Source organism: Onychomys torridus, chromosome 8 (assembly GCF_903995425.1).
Source record: "Onychomys torridus chromosome 8, mOncTor1.1, whole genome shotgun sequence".
Lineage (NCBI taxonomy): Eukaryota > Metazoa > Chordata > Mammalia > Rodentia > Cricetidae > Onychomys > Onychomys torridus.
In genome coordinates this window covers 68285435-68305789 of record NC_050450.1, presented here as the reverse complement: position 1 = coordinate 68305789, position 20355 = coordinate 68285435, and the positions used below count along the sequence as shown (strand labels likewise).

Genomic DNA, 20355 nt, shown 5'->3' with positions numbered 1-20355 from the left:
ACGACGTCCAATAGAACGCGTACTTGGGGCTCTTTCAGGTAATCCCCGAGGGGCTTTTTCCGGGCTCCGTGGCGCGAGGGTTTGGCCCCGCCTCCAGCCCCGCCCAACCCCGCCCACTCAGGAGCTATAGTCCAGACCGGAAGGGGTTCTCGCTGCGATTCTCCAGTCAACCACAGGGAGGCGACAGCGGCTTCGATAGCGAGGAGGACGTTCCCAATGGCGGAAGCGGAAAAGGCGGGACCTAGAAAGCACGTTCAGTCAGTCAGTAAGAGTGATCCTGAAGGCTGAGAGGTGGATACTTGGTACGCGTGTTGGCTGCCGGGCGGCTTGTGAAGTTCCAGCCTCATGGCGGAGATAATTCAGGAACGCATAGAAGATCGAATCCCGGAGTTGGAACAGCTGGAGCGCATCGGACTCTTCAGTCGCGCGGAAATTAAGTGAGAGGGTCAGGGAAGAGGAAGGACTGGGGCGGGCTGAGGGGTGCTGGAGGACGTGGGGGGACTTTTCTTAACATGCTGAAAGAGGAAAAAGCCCATTGTTGGGATTTGATGACGGTCAGCATTCAACATTAACCCATTGCAAGGCGATCTGTCTGTCAGTCTGTCTGACGGTCGGTCATTCAGTGGTCAGGCTCTTGGGGCCATAGAGGTGATAGAGCCAGGATTCCAGCCCATCAAGGACCCAGCTGGGCAATGGGAATGGCGGGAGAATTAAAATAGAACTTAAAAAAGAATTGGTTGTAGTTTAAAAGCTTGGGGTATACAACTTTAGAGAGTCGAGTACAGCGTCATGGAAGCCCGGGGGAAATGGGTAGAACTTCCTAACTAAGCTTGTAGATTGGAGACCATTTAACTCGTTTCATACACTTATTTAGAGCTTTGCCACAGCGCCTGGCATATAGTTGACATTCAGTAATTTGTTAAAAATCAATTACTTTCAATGATTCTCTGTGACAGTTCACTTTACAATGACTCTGGGTGAATTACAGTAATGGTAATAGGCTCTTCTGTTCTTAAACATTACTGAGTATATTCAGCATTCAGTTTTCCTAAAACATGTGTGCACGCCTTAGCTAAGGATGGGCTGTCTTCTCCCCTAAGTGTTTTGTAGAAAAGCTTTTTAGAGACAGTTTAGATGTTTAAGAATTCACATACTGAAAATATAGAAACCAAGATGTTAGCATAGAGATTTGGTAATTGTAAAAACCTAAGTGTTGAGGGTTGAGCCTGCAGCTAAGAGCAACGCAGAGTGCTTGCTTAGCATGCACAAGGGCCGGGGTTTGATTCTGGGGAATGCAGAAAAAAAAAAAAATGGGGACCTAAGTTTGGAGGAGAAATCTTTGTTAGTAATGTGTATAAGTAATAAAGTGTTGGCATTATTTACTTCCTTGGTGGAAATGGCAGTGATCTTGGCAACTGAGGTGATTTTTCCCGAAAGTTTAAAGATGTATCTGGACGTTCTTAGCAGCGCAGAGGTAATTGTGTAAGAGAATAAGTGGAAGATGACTGTATTCAGGAACTAGCTGTTTTGTTAAATGTGTATTTTCAGTATATCCAGAATAAAATTCTTAAGTTCAGATTTAACTTTTCAGATGTTACAGTTTAATTGGCTTCCTTTGCAGGGCTATCATCAAGAAAGCTTCTGATCTAGAATACAAAATACAGCGGAGGGCCCTTCTCAAGGAAGACTTTATCAATTATGTTCAAGTGAGTGATTCATAGCTTTTTAGTCCCTTCAAAAATTTTAACTCGTGGTGGTGGGGGGGAGGAGGTGGGGGTGGCTGGAGAGACGGCTCAGTAGTTAAGAGCACTGGCTGCTCTTCCAGAGGACCTGGGTGCAATTCCAAGCGCTCACATGGCAGCTCACACCTGCCTGTAACTCCAGTTCCAGGGACCTGACAACCTCACACAGACATACATGCAGGCAAACCACCGATGCACATTACAGACAAACAAACAAAAAACCCCAAGATTTTAACTCAGACAATGATGAACTTAACAGTAGTTTTCTGCAGAATTCCAGGATTCTGTGATTGCGCACACATTTTTATTTAGGATCAGAGGTAATTGTGTGGAGTGGTATTGCCTCCTAAGGCTTAGTCCTTGTCAAGCTGACCTCTCCTCCTGTTGGGTCAGTAGGTCAGAGACATCATTGTGCATCAGGATTTTAGCAAGAAATTTGCCCTCTTAGGAGTGGGCAAGATAGAGGAGTGAGGATTTGACAGAAGCAGGTGATTGGGAGGTCTGTAGAGTGCTTGCTTAGCACTGTCAGCCTGCAAAAGAGGTAAGCTCCAAGACACCTCCACCTTCCAAATGGACGAGGAGCTATGGGAAAATCAGACATATGGGATAATTGTCCAGTGAGGGAGAACAGCTGCTGTGTAAGGACTCAGAATCAGAAAGACAGAACATTGTTTTGTATGTGTATGTCATGTAGTGTGCAGTGTCTGCAGAGGCCCTGGCTGTCCTGGAACTCACTCTGTAGACCAGACTGGCCTGGAACTCTCAGAGATCCACCTGCCTTTGTCCCTGAGTGCCGGGAGTAAAGGCATGTCATGTATCACCACTGCCCAGCAATATCTCATGTTCTTGAGCATTAGGATAAAGCATGTAGGGGGATTTAGCTCAGTGGTAGAGCGTTTGCCTAGCAAGTGCAAGGCCCTGGGTTCGATCCTCAGCTCCAAAAAAAAAAAAAAAAAAAAAGAAAGGATAAAGCATGTGTCATGGGCTGGAGAGATGGCTCAGTGGTTAAGAGCACTGGCTGCTTATCCAGAGGATACAGGTTTGATTTCCAGCCACATGGTGGCTCACAACTGTCTATAGCTAGTCCCAGGGGATCTAATGCCCTTTTCTGCCCTCTGGGGATACTTAGTGTACATCATACACAGATCTATTTGAATAAAACACCCATACACACATAAAAACAACAGAACAAAAGCAGGTGTCACCATGTCTGGTGGGGGCTATACTGGGAATTTAACTTGAAATCGCACTTCTTGAAGCTGGGCAGTAGCTCAGTTGGAAGAGTGCTTGGCTAGTATGTACAAAACTCTGGGTTCAGTCCCTGGCACTATGTAAGACTGGATGTGGTGGCTGGAATTACATGTGTAATCCTAGCCCCCTTGTAGTTCTAGCACATGGAGGCAGGAGAATCATATGTTCATTCATGGTTACATAGTAAGCTCCAAGCCAGCTTGGGCTACATGAAATACTAGAAAAGAAAATGTAAAAGAAAAAAGCAATCCTGCTTTTACTTCCCAAATTCTGAGATTATAGATGTGCATTACTATACCTGGAGGTGTTGGGGCGCTTATGCATGTCAGGCAAGTCTTTTTTTTTTTTTTTTTGAGCTGAGGATCGAACCCAGGGCCTTGTGCTTGCTAGGCAAGCACGCTACCACTGAGCTAAATCCCCAACCCAGGCAAGTCTTTTTTTATAGATAGAGTCTCACTATGTAGCCCTGGCTGGCTGGTCTGGAAGTCCCTATGTAGACCAGGCTTGAACTTATAGAGATCCAGCTGTCTGCTTCTGGAGTGCTGAGATTACTGGAGTATGCTGCAACACTGACTGGCAAGTGTTGTGCCTCGTGGCCTACTCTCCTAGCACCTTGAACTCACGACCCTCCTCCAGTCTTAGCCTTTGAGGTATAGACGAGTGTCATAATGTTTGACTTAGATTTTTTTGTTTAGACCGATAATTGGAACATGCTGTTAAATCTAAGTCAGGAAGTTGAATTAATTGATGTTATAGATCTTACAGGTCTCATGCTTCTAAGTAATGTGCTGTCTTTGAATCTTGCCTACAAACCTGTCGTTACTAGATATATTTGTAAGTTTTATGGAGGTGAGTTTTTAGTGAATTCTAGATATTTATAAATTCTGCCTATTGATAAGTTATCTTTTATCTCATGTTCTTAATTTCTTATTAATATCCTATATTTAAAAGATTATAGTTTTTATGCTTCTCTTTGTATTTCCTCCCACATAGTATGAAATTAATCTTTTGGAGCTGATCCAGAGAAGAAGAGCAGTAAGTTGATGTCTAATTTAATTTAATTTTTGATTTGCTTTTTCGAGACAGGGTTTCTCTGTATAGTTTTGGTGCCTGTCCTGGATCTCTGTAGACTAGGCTGGCCTCGAACTCACAGACATCCGCCTGGCTCTGCCTCCCGAGTGCTGGGATTAAAGGTGTGTGCCACCACTGCCGCTACCGCCGCCGCCACCACCACCACTGGTGATGTTTAATTTTTTAAGTTGGTTTTTCTGTTGTGGAGGCACTGATTGTTGATAACCTATGCTGTACCCAAAGTGGATACTTGTAGTTGTCTGTTTTTTTTTTTTTTTTTTTTGTTTGTTTGTTTGTTTTGTTTTTTGTCAGTACTGAGTGTGAGTACGTGAGAATGCTACTGTGGATAAATGTGATTAACAGAGACTTTGTTTTTGTCCCTTTTAGAGAATTAAATATTCATTTAAGAAGGATGAGATTGAAAATTCTATTGTACACCGGGTACAGGGTGTTTTCGGTCGTGCTTCGGCAAAGTGGAAAGTAAGTGATGAGCGCATACTTGGGACATGACGATACACAGTATGCATATTGTGAGTTGGATGTTTGGCTAGTCAAATGCCGTGTCCTCTGTTCCTCTTCAGTTCTCAGTGTTGATTTGCATGATGGTGCCATTGCTTGAAACAGGTTTTGAGCCACATAAACCATTAAGAAAGTTCATCTTACACTTTATTGTTATTCTGTGAGGATGACACTGAACACTGTATTTAATACATTATTAGGGATTAGAAAAATCAAAAGGGTCAGGCGGTGGTGGTGCACGCCTTTAATCCCAGCACCCAGGAGGCAGAAGCAGGTGGATCTCTGAGTTGGAGGTCAGCCTGGTCTACAAAGTGAGTTCCAGGACGGCTGTTATATAGAGAAACCCTGTCTTGCAAAAAAAGAAAAGACAATCAAAAGAGAGCTGTGTATGGTGGTGCTTTTGGGTGTTTTTTTTTTTTTTTTTTTAGGTAGGGTTTCTCTGTGTAGTCCTGGCTGTCCTGGAACTCACTCTGTAGACCAGGGTGGTCTTGAATTCAGAGATCTGCCTGCCTCTGCCTCTTGAGTGCTGGGATTAAAAGTGTGTACCAGTTGGTGGTGGTGTCTCACACCTTTAATTAGAACTTGGATGCAGAGGCAGGTGGATCTCTGTGAGTTCGAGGCCAGCTTGGTCTGCAGAGTGAGATCCAGGACAGCCAGAGAGCTGCACAGTGAGACCCTGTCTCAAAAACAAAAAGAGGGGTGGAGGCTTGTGTAGCCTGGGTTTAGTCCCTAGCACCTCATAAATGTGGTGTGATAGTACAAGCCTGTAAAACCAGAGTTAAGGTGGAGGCAGTACGATCAGAAGTTCAAGGTTATTCTCTGTTTTGACAGTTGACCTCAGTGGTTTTGTTGACTAGTTGACTCTTAGTTCATCCCTACTTACGTATTACTAGCTACTATGCCAGGTATTGTATTTGTGAAAAAGAAGGTCTGTCCTAGCTTGGGATACATGAAACACTGTCAGAGAGAAGACAGTTAAGAAAATCACCAGGGAGATGGTTGGATGATGGCTTGGAGGTGGGTGGTACCTCGATGAGTTGATGGTCAGATTTTGATGGGGACTGCTATGTATATATGAGAAGTGCTTTATATTTCTGAGAATATAAAGTTTGAGTTTCTTTACCTGGTTTGAGGAGTTTTTAGACTTTTCCTGGACAAATTAGATAAGTGTAGATTTTTGTCTTGGAACATGGTAGGTGGGAGTGGAGAGTTAGATTGAATTCTCATGTTTAAGAGGTCCCAGGCTTCATTGAGGAAGAGCCTCATAGATGAAGAATGTGTGGCACATTGGATCTTTTGAAATTTGCCTCTTTCAACGAAGTGAATTAATACAATGTAAAGATCAAATTCAAGCTTCTTGTCCTATGCTTTTCTTGCAGGATGATGTTCAACTTTGGCTATCCTATATAGTTTTTTGTAAGAAATGGGTAAGTAAAGCCATGTGTAGCTGCTTCTTCCCTCTCTGCAGTTTGCCTCTTAAGCTTCATTCAAGGTATAAGCTTAACAATTGGAGAAAGAACCCAGGGAAGCAGGAGCTGAGCCTCAGCCTCACATTTGTGTATCTGACCATACAAATGATTCTAAGTCAGTTGACTCTAACTCAGTTGAAAAGAAAATCATTTTTATACATATTTGTTCAGTTAAGAAAAAAAATTAATGCTGGGCGGTGGTAGTGCACACCTTTAATCCTAGTACCCGGGAGGCAGAGGCAAGTGAATCTCTGAATTGAAGTCCAGTCTGGTCTACAAAGTGAGTTCTGGGAGAGCCAGAGCTGCTACACAGAGAAACCCTGTCTGGAAAACCAAAAACCAAACCAAGACAAAACAAAAATTAGTGCTAGAAAGTTGTGTTTAGTGTTTTTCATTGAGTGTATGTGCGTGTGTGCGTGTGTGTGTGTGTGTGTGCGTGTGTGTGTGTGTGTGTGTGTGTGTGTGTGTGTGCGCGCGCGCGCGCGCGCACCTCACTATGTAGCCCTAGCTGGCCTGACTGACCTTGAACTCGAAATGATCCATCTGCCTCTGCCTCCCGAGCTCTGAGTTTAAGGTGTGAGCCACTACTCCTGGCCTTCCCATTGGATTTATAGTTAGTAAGAAATATATACGCCAGGCGGTGGTGGCGCATGTCTTTAATCCCAGCACTCGGGAAGCAGAGGCAGGCAGATCTTTGTGAGTTCGAGGCCAGCCTGGTCTAACGAGGGAGATCCAGGAAAGATGCAAAGCTACACAGAGAAACCCTGTCTCGAAAAACAAAAAACAAACAAGAAAAGAAATATATATGGCTAACAGATGAAGAGCAGTGATTTCTCTGTGCAGGAAGTAAAGTGTTTTTCTCTTGTTCTACAGGGTACCAAAGCTCATCTTAGCAAGATATTCTCTGCCATGCTTGCCATTCACTCAAACAAACCAGGTATGTCAAAATCTTCAACAGTTCTTTTTCTACATTTTATTTCAAACTCAGGCCATTTTGGAATTTACTGTGTTTGATGAAGCTGGAAAATCGTTCGGCGGGCTCTAGCTCAGACAGTTGCTGTGTCTGAGTTTATCCCGCTTGCTTTGCCCATCTTGTTGCTGGGCCAGCTGTTGCAGTTGTGGACAGGAAGGATGGTGTATCTTTTTAGCTGGTAGTTCCGTGGAACACATTTTATTTGGAGGCAGTAGATTCTGAGCGATTCGAAAAGTTAGAAGGATAAAATATTAACATAGATTTATAAGGTCGCTGGCACAAAGTGTGTACTCATTTTTTTATTTTCCCAAGATGAGGTTTCTCTTTGTAGCCCTGGCTGTCCTTAGAACTTACTCTGTAGACTAGGCTAGCCTTGAACTCACAGAGATCCACCTGCCTTGGCTTAAAGGCGTGTGCCACCACCGCCTGGCCTGTAGTCGGGTTTTATTCGGGAATCATGTGTGAGTGGTGAGTAAGGGCATCCTCTTGTCTAGCAGAGGTGCTCTAGTAATCGTTCTCACGGTATTAGGTCCAACCAAAGATTTATGTGACACAACACTCAAGTGATCTTAGCAATTTGCAGGACTAAAAGTCAGTGTGATTCCTAAGTTGAGGTTTCTGGAGGAACTGCATGAGTGGGTAGGGGAACTGCTTTGGTAACCTGTGGGTGCAGGAGATTCTGGAAAGATCCATGCCCAGTTATATATATGGGCATGTACATGCCTTGGCACATTATGTAGAGTTTAGGGGAAAATTTGTGGGAACTCTTTCTTTTTCTCCACTATGTGGGTTCTGGGGATCCAACTCAGGTCATTAGATTGATGACAAGCATCTTTCCTGATGAACTAGCTTGCCAGCCCTTTTTCTAGCTTTAGACAGATTAATAAATAACCCATTAAGTATTAAAATTGGAGTATTGATTAATTTGCAGAAATAAAGTCTGATTTTTTTTCTTTCTATAGCTTTGTGGATTATGGCAGCCAAATGGGAAATGGAAGATCGCTTGTCTTCAGAAAGTGCCAGACAGTTATTTCTCCGGGCTCTACGATTTCATCCTGAGTGTCCAAAAGTCTATCAAGAAGTGAGTAATTTGGGCAGATAGGATGAGAGAGACATCTCTATGACTCTTAGAGAGGGAGATAGCTCTGTGAAACATAGCAAATACTGTGTAAAATGTAATTATTCCTCCTCTGCTTCTGTTTCCTTTTTTTTCCCCTCATGGTAATTGTGTTTTGTGAAAATCTTGTTGCTACTTTAAAACAAAAATAGTTTACTTTTATTTTATGTACATTGGTGTTTTTCCTGCATGGATGTCTGTGTGAGAGAGATCTTGGAATCACAGACAATTGTGAGCTGCGTGTGGATGCTGGGAATAGAACCTGGGTCCTCTGGCAGAATGGCAAGTGCTCTTAACCACTGGGCCATTTCTGCAGCATCATTTTGTTGCAACTTTTAAAAACAAAGTAGAGGAGCTGGAGAGATCAGCAGATACCAGCACTGGCTGCTTTTGCAGAGGATCTAGGTTCAATTCCCGCCACCATCTGTTGGCTCACAATCATCTGTAACTCCAGGAGATCTGGCTCTCCTTACCTCCAAAAGCACCAGGTGGTGCACAGAGATACGTGTAGGCAAAACACCCATACACAAAAAATGCAATTAAATTTTAAAAGACCAAAATAAGTAGAGTAACATTAAAATTTCTTAGTTATTTTTCTTTTTTTTGAAGTAGTCTGCTGGGCAGTGGTGGCATATGCCTGTAATCCCAGGACTCGGGAGGCAGAGGCAAATGCATCTCTGAGTTTGAGGCCAGCCTGGTCTACAGAGCTAGTCCAGGACAAGCTCCAAAGCTACAGAGAAATCCTGTCTTGAAAAACCAAAAAAAAAAAAAAAAAAGTCTAGATATGTAGCCCTGGCTGCCCTGGAACTCTCTGTGTAGACCAGGCTTGTCTCAAACTCAGAGAGATCAGCCTGCTTCTGACTTCCAAATGCTAGAATTAAAAGTATGTGCCACCATGCTCTGCTATTTTATTTTATGTGTATGAGTGTTTTTCCTGCATATAAGTATGGGTGCCACTTGCATGTGTGGTGTTTGAGGAAACCAGAATACAGCATCAGATACCCTGCAACTGGAGTTGGAGACTGTTGTGAGCAGCCATGTGGGTGCTGAGGATCAAAGCTGGGTCCTCTGTAACAAGTACTCTAAACCCAAATATGACTACTTTCTCTTTCCCCTCTCTTTTCTCTTCCCTCTCCGAGGTAGGGTCTCTACAGAACCCAGGTCATCCTGGAACTCACTACATAGACCAGGCTATCCTTCAATTCACAGAGATTCATCTCCCTCTGTCTCTCAAGTGCTGGGATCAAAGGCGTGAGCCCCTGCACCCTGCAGTTACTTTTTTATTGTCCTGATAAAATACCATGACCAAAGGAATTTATAAAAGAAAACATTTAGTTTAGGGATTCATGGTTCCAGAAGGTTAAAGTCCACGACCATCATTGCAGGGAGCATGGCAACAGGCAGGCATGCGTGGTGCTGGAGCAGTATCTGAGAGCTTACATCTGATCTACAAGTGTGATGCAGAGAGACAGCTAATTGGGACTGATGTATGATTTTGAAACCTCAAAGCTCACCCACCCTAACAAAGTACACACCTACTCTAACAAGGACAGGCCTCCTAATCCTTCCCAAACAGTTCTACCAACTGTGGAGCAAGCATTCAAATGCATGAACCTGTGGGGGCCTTTCTCATTCAAACTACCACCCTGAAGAAATGACAGTTTCCGTTTAGTAAACATACTCTCATATGGCTCTGCTTTGTTGCTAAGTGGGATAGAAATCTGTTACCCACTTAGCCTTTGTGGATACTTTTTACTATATATGGATAAGATGAAATGAAATACTTGTAGAAACTTCCATTAAGTCTTTTGACTCATATACTTAGATTACACGTCAAATGATCTCTTAAAATAATCTCTTCCATTATACATTGTCAATATCAGCTGGTTTCATCCCAACGTAAAATATGGTCCTCCATTTTTCTATATCTGATACTAATGAAGTCATCTTGAATATTTTTAATTTAAAAAGCATCTCTAAGGGCTTCTAGGTCATTATTTCCTTTTTGTAGTACTTTAGGATGGAGCTGATGCATGCTGAGAAACTGAGAAAGGAAAAGCAGGAATTTGAAAAAGCTGCCATGGATATGGTAAGAGCCTAATGTACTATCAAGTGTTAGTCTTTTGAGCCTGCTTACAAATAAAGGAAGAATCTTTGAGGTATATATTTTTCTTTCCAATTTAATGTCACATTTTCCATTTACAGATGAATTTGTAATTTATTTTAATTTTTAGAATTACGTGTGTGTGTGTGTTTATATCATGGTGCTTGTGTGGAGGTCAGAGGACAGCTTGAGGGTGTTGGTTTCCTCTTTCTACCACATGAATCCTTTTTTCCACTGAGCCATCTTGTTGGCTCAAACCTGGAACTCTTGATTTGATCCTCCTGCCTCAGCCTTCTAAGAGATGAGATTACAGGTGTGCTCTACCTTCTCAGGCTCTTTTCCTTTTTTTTTTTTTTTCCCCTGGAGCTAAGGACCAAACCCAGGAAGGCACGCGCTCTACCACTGAGCTAAATCCCCAACCCATCTTTTCCTTTTTATATAATTTGAAATGTGACAGAATAACTTTAAAGAAAAATCTTTGAATGTTAGAACTGGTATTATGGGACATACCTGTAATCTTAGTATTTGTGAATCTGAGCCTGGAGGAGTATGAGTTCCAGGCCATCTTGGGCTACATAGCAAGACCCTGTTTTCAGAATATAAAACAAAACAGAAACAGACAAAGGAATTTGCTGTACTGTTACTGTATTTCCAGCTCAGAACTTTGTGTGTAGGTGGGGTATGTATGTGTGGTATACGCTTATGTGTTTGTGTGTGAGGGAGTACAAGAGGGCACGTGTATGTCCATGTACGCGGTAGTAAAGATTGATGTGCGTCTCTCAACGGCTTCTCCACCGCATTATTTTACTTTTAATTACATTGGAAAATACTGTTTTGCGGGGAGCACGTGTCATGACAAGTATGTGGAGGTCAGAAGACAACTTACAGGAGTTGGTTCTGTCCTCCATCAAGTGGGCCCTGGGAATCCATCTCAGGTGGGTCAGGTTGGCAGCAGGCACCTTTACTCACGGAGCCGTCTCATCAGCCCTTATTTACTTTTTCAACTACATTTATTTATTTGTCCACAGTGCTCCTGAGGAGGTCAGAGATGACTTAGAGGAGTTGGTTCTCTCCTTTCATTATTTATCTCAGAGATCCAGCTCAGGTCATTAGACTCGTTAGTAGGATCTTTACTCATGAAACCATCTCACTGGCCCTTATTAAAATTAAAAAACAATTATTTTCCATTTGTTTAATTGTTTTTGAGACGGGGTCTCATTATGTGCCTCTGCCTTGCCTAGATCTCTTTTATGTTGACCAGGCTGGGACCCTCTTGCCCCTGCCTCCTGAGTGCTAGGATTAAAGCTATGCTTAGCCGTAAGACACTTTTATGCACTGTGTGTGTTGGGGGCGGACACAGTTACCATAGTATGTGTGTGGTGGGCAGAAGACAACTTGTAGGAGTTGGTTTTCTCCCTTTACCTCGTGTGTCCCAGGGACTGAATTGTCATAAGGGTTTGTGGCAAGTGCCTTTGCCTGTTGACCCATCTCACTGGTCCTTTCCACCTTCTTTTTTGAGATAGAGTCTCTGAATGTGGAACTCACTGACTTAATCAGACTGGCTGGCCAGTAGGCCCCATTGATCCCTGTCTCTTCCTTCTTGGCACTAGGATTTCAGGTGTATGCCTTGAGTACTTTTTGCATGAGTACTGGGGATACAAATTTGGGTTTTTACACTTGTGTGGCAAGCACCTTATGAAAACTGATCCATTTCCCCAGCCCTCAGAACTTTTTTTATTCAAATAAAATACTCTACAGAAGGATAGTCAAAGCATGTGTAACCCTGTCTGTTCTGGTCTAAATGGAGAGTGAGGCTAAGATCACAAGGCTCTAGGAGCCTGAGAGAAACAGTTGGATGATTAGTGATGTGTAAGCTGCACACTTTACAAGTGAAGGAACTGGCCTTGGAACTGTGATTTGTCAGAGTTTCTATGGCACTGGTAGTCTAGGATAGTTAATTTCCATCCTGGTGGGTTTGTTTGTTTGTACTTCCTGGTACTGTCTTTTCAATTGTGGTTGATGTAACACTTTGTAGGGGAATTTTGATCATCCTGAAGAAATCCTTAAGGGTGAATTGGCACGGATCATTTACAAAAATTCTATAAGCAAGATTAAAGGTAAGAATCCTCTGGATATATTTTTTTTGGTAGGCATTCTCTTTGTGATGAGAAGGACTGTTAGCTTGTAGGTAAAATGTACTGTATCCTTCAGAAAAAGCTTCCTTCTGAGCTGTCATTGGGCATTTCAGTAAGGTTTTGTTGAGTAGTCCGCTGATTTGGGGGAGTTAAAAAGGAGTAGATGATTTAATCTTTGTCTTATGCCCTTAAGTTTATGAGACTTAAAGTAGTTAGAAATATTTCAAAACATTAATAATGTCTTTGTTTATGTGGTAGGGATATAGGGTGATATTTCCTCTCTGTCCCATTTAAAATAGTAAAGTCACCACAAGAAGGCTAACTATGGGCATAGCTCAGTGGTACATCATACATGAGGTCATGGTTCAACTCAGCACCAGGAAAACAAAAACAAAGCTTGATATGGTGCTACCTAACACCTGCTGAGTTGGAGGCCCGTCTGTGGTGGGGCTTGTACCTCAGTGATAGAGTTCTTGACTAGCATGCACAAGACCCTAGGTTTGATCCCCACCATTAGAGCTCAGGGAGGAGTAGAGGCCAGTCATGGCTATGTAGTAAAACCCTGTCTCAGAGCAAAAGACAACAACTCCCAAAGACTAACTCTAACACATAAAGAAAACAGTGCTTTTAGAGTAAAGTCTGTCTTTACAATTTAGCTACCAGCAAACTTCCCTTGGTTTTTTTCAAATTTTAGGTGCAGAATTTCATGTATCACTTCTTTCAATTGCACAACTGTTTGATTTTGCCAAGGATCTACAAAAAGAAATTTATGATGAGTAAGTAAGACAGTGGTAAGGCAGACACGTCTATTTCTGTCTTGTGATAATAAGACTTGAGGCTGGGGAGAGGTGAAGAAGAACACACACCTTTAGTCCCAGCACTCAGGAGACAGGGGCAGGCGGGTCTCTGAGTTCAGGCCAGCCTAGTCTACAGAGTGAGTTTCAGGACAGCCAGGGCTGTTACACAGAGAAACCCTGTCTCACCCCACCCCACCAAAAAATACACATTCTTTTCTGCAAAATCAGAGTTGTATTCATAACTCATTATAGCTTAGTGCTGTTGATAATTGAAGCTGCAGTGTCTGGTTCTACTATTTAAGAATTAGTTGCCCAGCACTTGGGAGGCAGGGCCAGGTGGATCTCTGTTAGTTCGAAGCCAGCCTGGTCTACAGAGTGAGATCCAGGACAGGCACCAAAACTACACAGAAAAACTCTGTCTCGAAACAAACAAACAAACAAAAATTATTTTGCATGTATTAGTTAATTTTTTTGTGCTGTAATGAAATGCCATGACCAAAAACAACTTACAGAAGAAAGAGTTTATTTTAGCTTATGGTTCCAGAGGGCTGGAGTCCATAATGGTGGGCAATACATGGCATGCTGATATGAGTAGGAAGCTGGCTGATCACATCTTTACCTGCACACAGGAAGCAGAGTGAGTGCATGTGGAATATAGCTATAAACCCACATATCCTGCCCTCAGTGATATCCTTTCTCCCACAAGCTGTACTTTCTTAAGATTCCATAACTTCTCTAAACAGCGCTTCAAACTAGAGACCATGTATTCAAATCCATGGGCCTTTGAGAGGAATGTTTCTCATTCAGACCATTGATAGTGCTTACATTAGGCACTTCCATTCTTAGGTTCCATTTCTGGGGTCATGGGAGATAAGCTAGAACATGCAGCAGTTTGTTCTTTGGATGTCTTCAGGGTTTTGGTAGAGGATTAGGCTGTGCTTTTTCTCTGCCTCTGTTTGAAGAATTTAAGAGCCCAGGCTTTCTAGGCTTCTATGGCCGCAGGTAACTAAGGATCTGATTTGGAGAACTATCATAAATTTTTTTTTTTCTTTTTGTACTCCTGGCTCTTCTGGAACTAGCTTTATAGACCAGGCTGGCCTCAAACTCAAAGAGATCCACCTACCTCTGCCTTCCAGGTGCTGGAATTAATGGTGTGCACCACCACTACCCAACTTGAGCTATTATAATTTTTTTAAAAGATTTGTTAATTTATGTGTATGGGTGTTTTGTCTGTGTGTACATCTACACACCAGAAGAAGGCATAAGAATTCATGAGGACTACAATTATAGATGCTTGTAAGCTGCTACATACAGGCTGGGAATTGAACTCAGGACCTCTAGAAGAGCAGCTGGTGCTCTTAACCACTGAGCCATCTCTTCAGCCCCCAAGCTATTATAATTTTAAAGTTAATATTTGTTAGGGTTCTGTTACTGTTTATTTATTTATTTAAAGCAGGGTCTGGAACTCACTATGTAGCCCAGGCTGGCCTTGAATTTGTGGGAATCATTGTGCCTCAGGCTTCTGAATGCTGGGAATATAGGCTTGTGCCACCATGTCCAGCTAAAAGTTAACTTTTATAAATTATGCCTGAAACATTCTGAAATCTAATTGCTATATAACAACTCTGTTCTATTGATAAGTCTATACGTTATGCTATTCTGGAAAGCCTATCAGGAAATACTCTTGTGGTAGTGCATCTGTGAAAGGGTATCCCATGTCCTTTATAGTAGGCCATCAGAACTTTGTTATTCTGGAATTAGTTGCTTATCGTGGGACAGGTGCCAGTGAGCTGTCATTTTCAGCCTTCAAGCTCTGCACACCGATGACCCATTCACTTGGGATTATGTGGCACGGCGAGAATTAGAGATCCAGTCCCAACCAGTTGAAGAGCAGCAGCCTGTATCGAAACAAGCCAAAGCAGTGGAAGTGGGCCGGAGGGAGGAGCGTTGCTGTGCAGTGTACGAAGAGGCAGTGAAGACCCTGCCTACGGGTGAGTCTGTCTTGTGGTGGAAGAGTCCGAGAATGTGAAACTGACACTCTCATTGTCAACACTGAAGTTGGTATGGGCAGTCTCCCTATAGAGGGATATAGCTCAGTGGTGGAGTACTTACCCAGCAAGCATGTGCCCTGAGTTCTGTCCCCACCAGAAGAGAAAAAACGGAAGAAAATCTCAGTAGAGGAGTTTACAGTGTGCCTGGCTTTCTTTTTCTTTCCTTAAATTAAAAAAATAATTACATGTATTTATTTATTTTGTGTGTGTGTGTGTGTGTGTGTGTGTGTGTGTGTGTGTGTGCATGCCACAGCATACATTTGATAGTCAGAGGACAACTCATTAGAGTGGGTTCTCTCCTGATACGTGGGTCCTACCTGGGAAGTGGACTGAGGTTGTCTGGCTTGGTGTCAAGAGCCTTTATCTGTTGAGCTGTCTTGCTAGCTTCTCTACACCCCCTTTTCTCTTTTGAGACAAGATCTCATATATCCCAGGCTATCCCCAATCTACCATATAAGCCAAGATGACCTTGAACTTCAGGACCAGTATGTGTTGTGCCTCACATAAGCTAGACAAACATCCAGTCACCTGAGCTATATTCTTAACCCTATATGCCTCTTTATGCCTCTGAGATGATGAAAAACTCTAGTTTTTCATGGTGAGAGTTCATGTAACCCGGGCTGACCTTGAACTCCTGACCCACCTGCCTCTGCCTCCTGTGTGCTGGGATTATAGGTGTGTGCTAGAGTTTTCATGAACTTCTTTAGCAATAATGGTATTTAGGCTCATCTGTCTGGCATCCATACTTAGTATAACTGAAGGGATGGGGTGTAGCTCATTTGGAAAGTGCTTTCACAGAGCACATGAAGCCCTGAGTTTGAGCTCTAGCATTGTAATAAACTACAAGTGCTGGCGTATACTTAGAACATACCTTGGAGGTGACGGCAGGAAGATCTGAACGTCAGGGTTATCCTTAGCTAGATAGTGAGTTTGAGGCCACTCTAGGCTGCATGAAGCCCTGTCTCAAAAACAAAAAACAAATAAGCCAACCCCTAAACCCCAAGAGATTATAATTGTTTAAGTATCCTGTATCTTTTTTTTTTCTTTTTCTGTGTGTGTGTGTGTGTGTGTGTGTGTGTGTGTGTGTGTGTGTGTGTGTTTTGGTTGGGGAGACAGGGTCTCACTATGTAGCCCTGGCTGGCCCAGAACTCCTCAAACTCACCGAGATCTGTCTGCTGGGATTAAAGGTGTGAATCATTACATGGGGCTTCATCTTGCATCTTTCCTTAGAGATTACATTCTTGTTTAGTAATATTGGAAATAAAGGCAGTGGAGATAGCCAGCCTAGACAAGCATTTTGAGTTTTTGTCCTTGCTCAGTTGCTTTCCCAGTATCTGATGTTTGGTTCTCTGTAATGGGAGTAGCGTTGTTTTTTTTAGCTAGGTTAATTTAAACTTTTCTTTTGCTTTTTGTTTTTGTTTTTTTGATTTTTTTTTTGTTTTTCGAGACAGGGTTTCTCTGCGTAGCTTTGCGCCTTTCCTGGATCTCACTCTGTAGACCAGGCTGGCCTCAAACCCACAGAGATCCGCCTGCCTCTGCCTCCCCAGTGCTGGGATTAAAGGCGTGCGCCACCAACGCCCGGTTTGTTTTTGTTTTTTATTTTTTGTTTCTCAAGACAGGGTTTCTTTTTTTTTTATTTAAATATATTTATTTATTAAAAATTTTTTTCATTTTACATACCAACCCCAGTTCCCCCTCCCTTCCCTTCTCCTGCCTCCTCACCTCCCTCCCACTCTGCCCCCATCCACTCCTCAGAGTGGGTAAGGCCTCCCATGGTAGTCAACAAAGTCTGGCATACCAAGTTGAAGGAGAGCCTAGCCCCTCTCCATTGTATCAATGCTGAGCAAGGTATCCCACCACAGGGAATGGGCTCAGAAAGCCAGGTCATGCACTTGGGATAAATCCTGGTCCTGCTGCCAGGGATCCCACAAACAGATCAAGCCACACAACTGTCATCCATATTCAGTGGGCCTAGTTCGGTCCCATGCAGGTTCCCGGGTTGTCAGTTCAGAGTCAGTGAGCTCCAACTAGCACTAGTCAGCTGTTCAAGACAGGGTTTCTCTGTGTATCCTTGGCTGTCCTGGAACTCGCTTTGTAGACCAGGCTGGAACTCACAGATCCACCTGCCTATGCCTCCTGAGTGCTGGGATTAAAGGAATGAGCTACTGAGCCTGGCTTAAACTTTGTTTTCAAAAACAATTTATTTTTGTTATTTTTATTTTATGCGTGTGTGTGTTGGTCCCTGTGAATGAATAATGTCTCTTGTGCTGGTGTCCACAGAAGCCAAAAGAGGTTGTCTGATCCCTTGGAGCTGGAGTTACAGGCGGTTGTGAGCCACCCAGTTTGGATGTTAGGGTCCTAACTCAGGTCCTTTGGAAGAGCAGCAAGTACTCTGAACCACTGGGACATCTTCAGCTATTGACATTTTCCTAGAGCAATTTCCCTTTGAAAGGAAGATATTTAGACTAAGAGGATGGTGAGCTAATTGATGTCATCTGACTTTTCCAGAGGCCATGTGGAAGTGTTACATCAACTTTTGCTTGGAAAGGTTTTCTAAGAAGACCAGTAGTGTACCCCTCAGAGGGCAGGTAAGGATTTCCATTGTATAGCTACAGTGGTTGGTTAGAAAGTGTCTGTCTACTAGACAAGGACAGAGTTCTTTTGGGGTCTGGGCCAGCTCCCAGAATTTCAGACTTAGCAACTTGATTTTCACTGTGGGTGACCTGTCTGTTTTGCTCTATCCTGGGTATAGGATAGGAGGGCTTTCTGCTGATTGGGCTGTGCCAAGTGCAGGGGCATAGCTCATCTCATCATGAGTGACACCCCATTCAGAACTGAGTCCCATCTCTGAATTCTCAGGAACATGCAAGAGCACTTTGCCCAGATCAGTGGCCAGAGACCCCCGTAGATTCTGTTTAATGACCCCAGATGTTTCTGATTTTAGAGGCTGGAAAGAACCATGCTTGCGTTCAGGAAGGCCCATGAACTGAAGCTCCTTTCTGAAGTCCAGTACAAGCAGTGGGTAAGGCCATAGGAAGCACATTCATTGCCAGTTACCTATGCTTCATTCCGATTTAACATCGAAGACACCAGAACAGGAAAGTCAGAGTGAGCCTGCTTGGCATCCCCTCCCCCTTTTCTACTTTACTCTGTTCTGTGTCTCTTCTCTTCCACATCTCCCCTCCCCACATTTTTAAAGGACTTTTTGTTTTGTTTTTTGAGACAAGGTTTCTCTGTGTAGCAGTCCTGGCTGTCCTGGAACTCCCTCTGTAGACCAGGCTGAACTCAGAGATCCGCCTGTCTCTGCCTCTTGAGTGCACCATCACTAACCGAGGAAGGATTTCTTTTTTATTTTATGTGTTTGAGTGTTTTTCCTGCATATATGTATGTATGTATGTGCAAGCTGGAAGAGGGTTTTGGATCTCATGGAACTGGAGTTACAGATGGTTGTAATGTGTGGGTGCTGAGAATTGAACCTGAGTCCTCTGGAAGAATAACCGGTGCTCTTAACTGCAGGACCTTCTGTCCAGCCCTTCTCTCTCTGACCTTTCCATTCAGCTTCTCTCCCTTCCTCCTCTACCTTTCTCTTTCCCTTCCCTCTGCTTCCCGTCCTTCCTGGGTGCCTCCCTTCCATTGTCCTTCCTCCCACCTTCTCCTCCTCAGCCCCTTTCCTTCCTTCCTCTCTCTCCTCCCCTCCCTTCCTTCCTGTCTCCCCCCCCCCCCCCCCCCCCCCCCCCCCCCCGCTCTCTTTTCTCCTCTCACCTCTGCAGTGTTGGTGCTGTGACCCCAGTGCTAGGGAGGCAGAGACAGGCAGGTTCCCTGGAGCTCATCTTTTCAGTGCAGAGAAGCACTATCTCAGAACATAAAGTGGAGGGCCGGGAGACAACTCGGCCGGTATGTGCTTGCTGTACAAGTGTCGGGACCAGGGTTTGGATCCCCAGCACCTGTGTACATACCTGGAATTCTAGTGTGCTCAAGGGGAAGACAGGATGCCCAGAGGAACCTGGCTAGTTAGATTAACTGTGTGGTGAGGTCTGGGTTTAGTTGAGACCCTGCCTTAGTGAATGGGGTGGAGAGCTATGGTTGAAGCTGATATCAGCCTTGGACCTCCATATGTACAAGTACACTATGCATGTGCATCAGCATGTACATATGTACCACATACATGTGAGTGCATACATATATACACATCACACACATAGATACATGCAAAAAAAAAAAGAGTCATTGTGGAAAGCACTCAAATCAACCTTTGGCTTCTATTTGCATACTCGCACACACACACCCCTATATCAAAATGCACATGTGTACACTCATACAAACAAATGTGTAAATTAAACACACAAATAAATGTTAAAATCACAAGATTATTCTGTATTTTCTCATAGTCTTTTGGGTAAAGTTATTCAAACTTTAAAAAAATAGTTTATTCTAACTTCTTACCGTGATCTTTATATTTCCAGAAACATCTTCTACGTTAGTCTTCTCGTTGACATCCCACCCTCCAGTCATTGCTAAACATGAATTTCCTCTCATGCTAAGCTGTCTCTGTCTTCAGCCCCTAGGGCAAACTGGTTGGAGAGCCTTGACTTTTCTGGTTCTGTGTTTCCCTGTCTTCCTGTTTCTCCTTGTCTTAGCTTGACTGCTTTCTTTCCTGAAGTCCTTCCTCGTCCCTGCCATACACAGTGCTGGTCCTTCTGCCCTGCACTCCTGTACCAGGTGGTTCCTTTTCTGTGTGCCACAGAGCTCGTGAGCTTGGAAGCTCTGTGGGCAGGGAGGAATGTCTGATTGGCTCAGTATTAAATTTGGCCTTTAACAATGCATAGTAAATGTACTTGCTGAAGGAACTAGTTAGAAACTGCTGTTCATTTTTTTTTTTCCCCACAAATTTGTAAAATTAGACTGATACTAGTTTTTTTCCCCCTATAATAAACTAGTGTGGATACAAGTTTTGTATTTTGAACAGAAAAGGTTTTCTTTATATTTTTTGGGGGTCATTATTTTTTAAAGTAAAATCTAAGACTCAACACTTCCATGATTCTTTGTTTTGTTTATTTGTTTGAAAGACTATTTTTATGTGTGTGAGTGTTTTACCTGCATGTACATCTTCCCATCACATGTGTACC

The 20355-nt window shown here is 43.2% G+C and overlaps 1 protein-coding gene across 1 annotated transcript in view; it reads left to right on the top strand.

Annotated features, from left to right (window-relative positions):
* The first annotated feature begins 225 nt into the window (after nucleotides 1-225).
* The window catches only part of Utp6 (UTP6 small subunit processome component), a 30616-nt gene continuing 10486 nt past the window's right edge, over nucleotides 226-20355 (top strand). The window contains 13 exon segments of the mRNA XM_036198054.1: nucleotides 226-437; nucleotides 1622-1706; nucleotides 3987-4028; nucleotides 4452-4544; nucleotides 5963-6010; nucleotides 6926-6989; nucleotides 7988-8106; nucleotides 10154-10231; nucleotides 12282-12363; nucleotides 13076-13157; nucleotides 14982-15169; nucleotides 17738-17817; nucleotides 18174-18251. Coding sequence (XP_036053947.1) covers nucleotides 346-437; nucleotides 1622-1706; nucleotides 3987-4028; nucleotides 4452-4544; nucleotides 5963-6010; nucleotides 6926-6989; nucleotides 7988-8106; nucleotides 10154-10231; nucleotides 12282-12363; nucleotides 13076-13157; nucleotides 14982-15169; nucleotides 17738-17817; nucleotides 18174-18251 — 1131 coding nt within the window. The 5' untranslated portion in view covers nucleotides 226-345.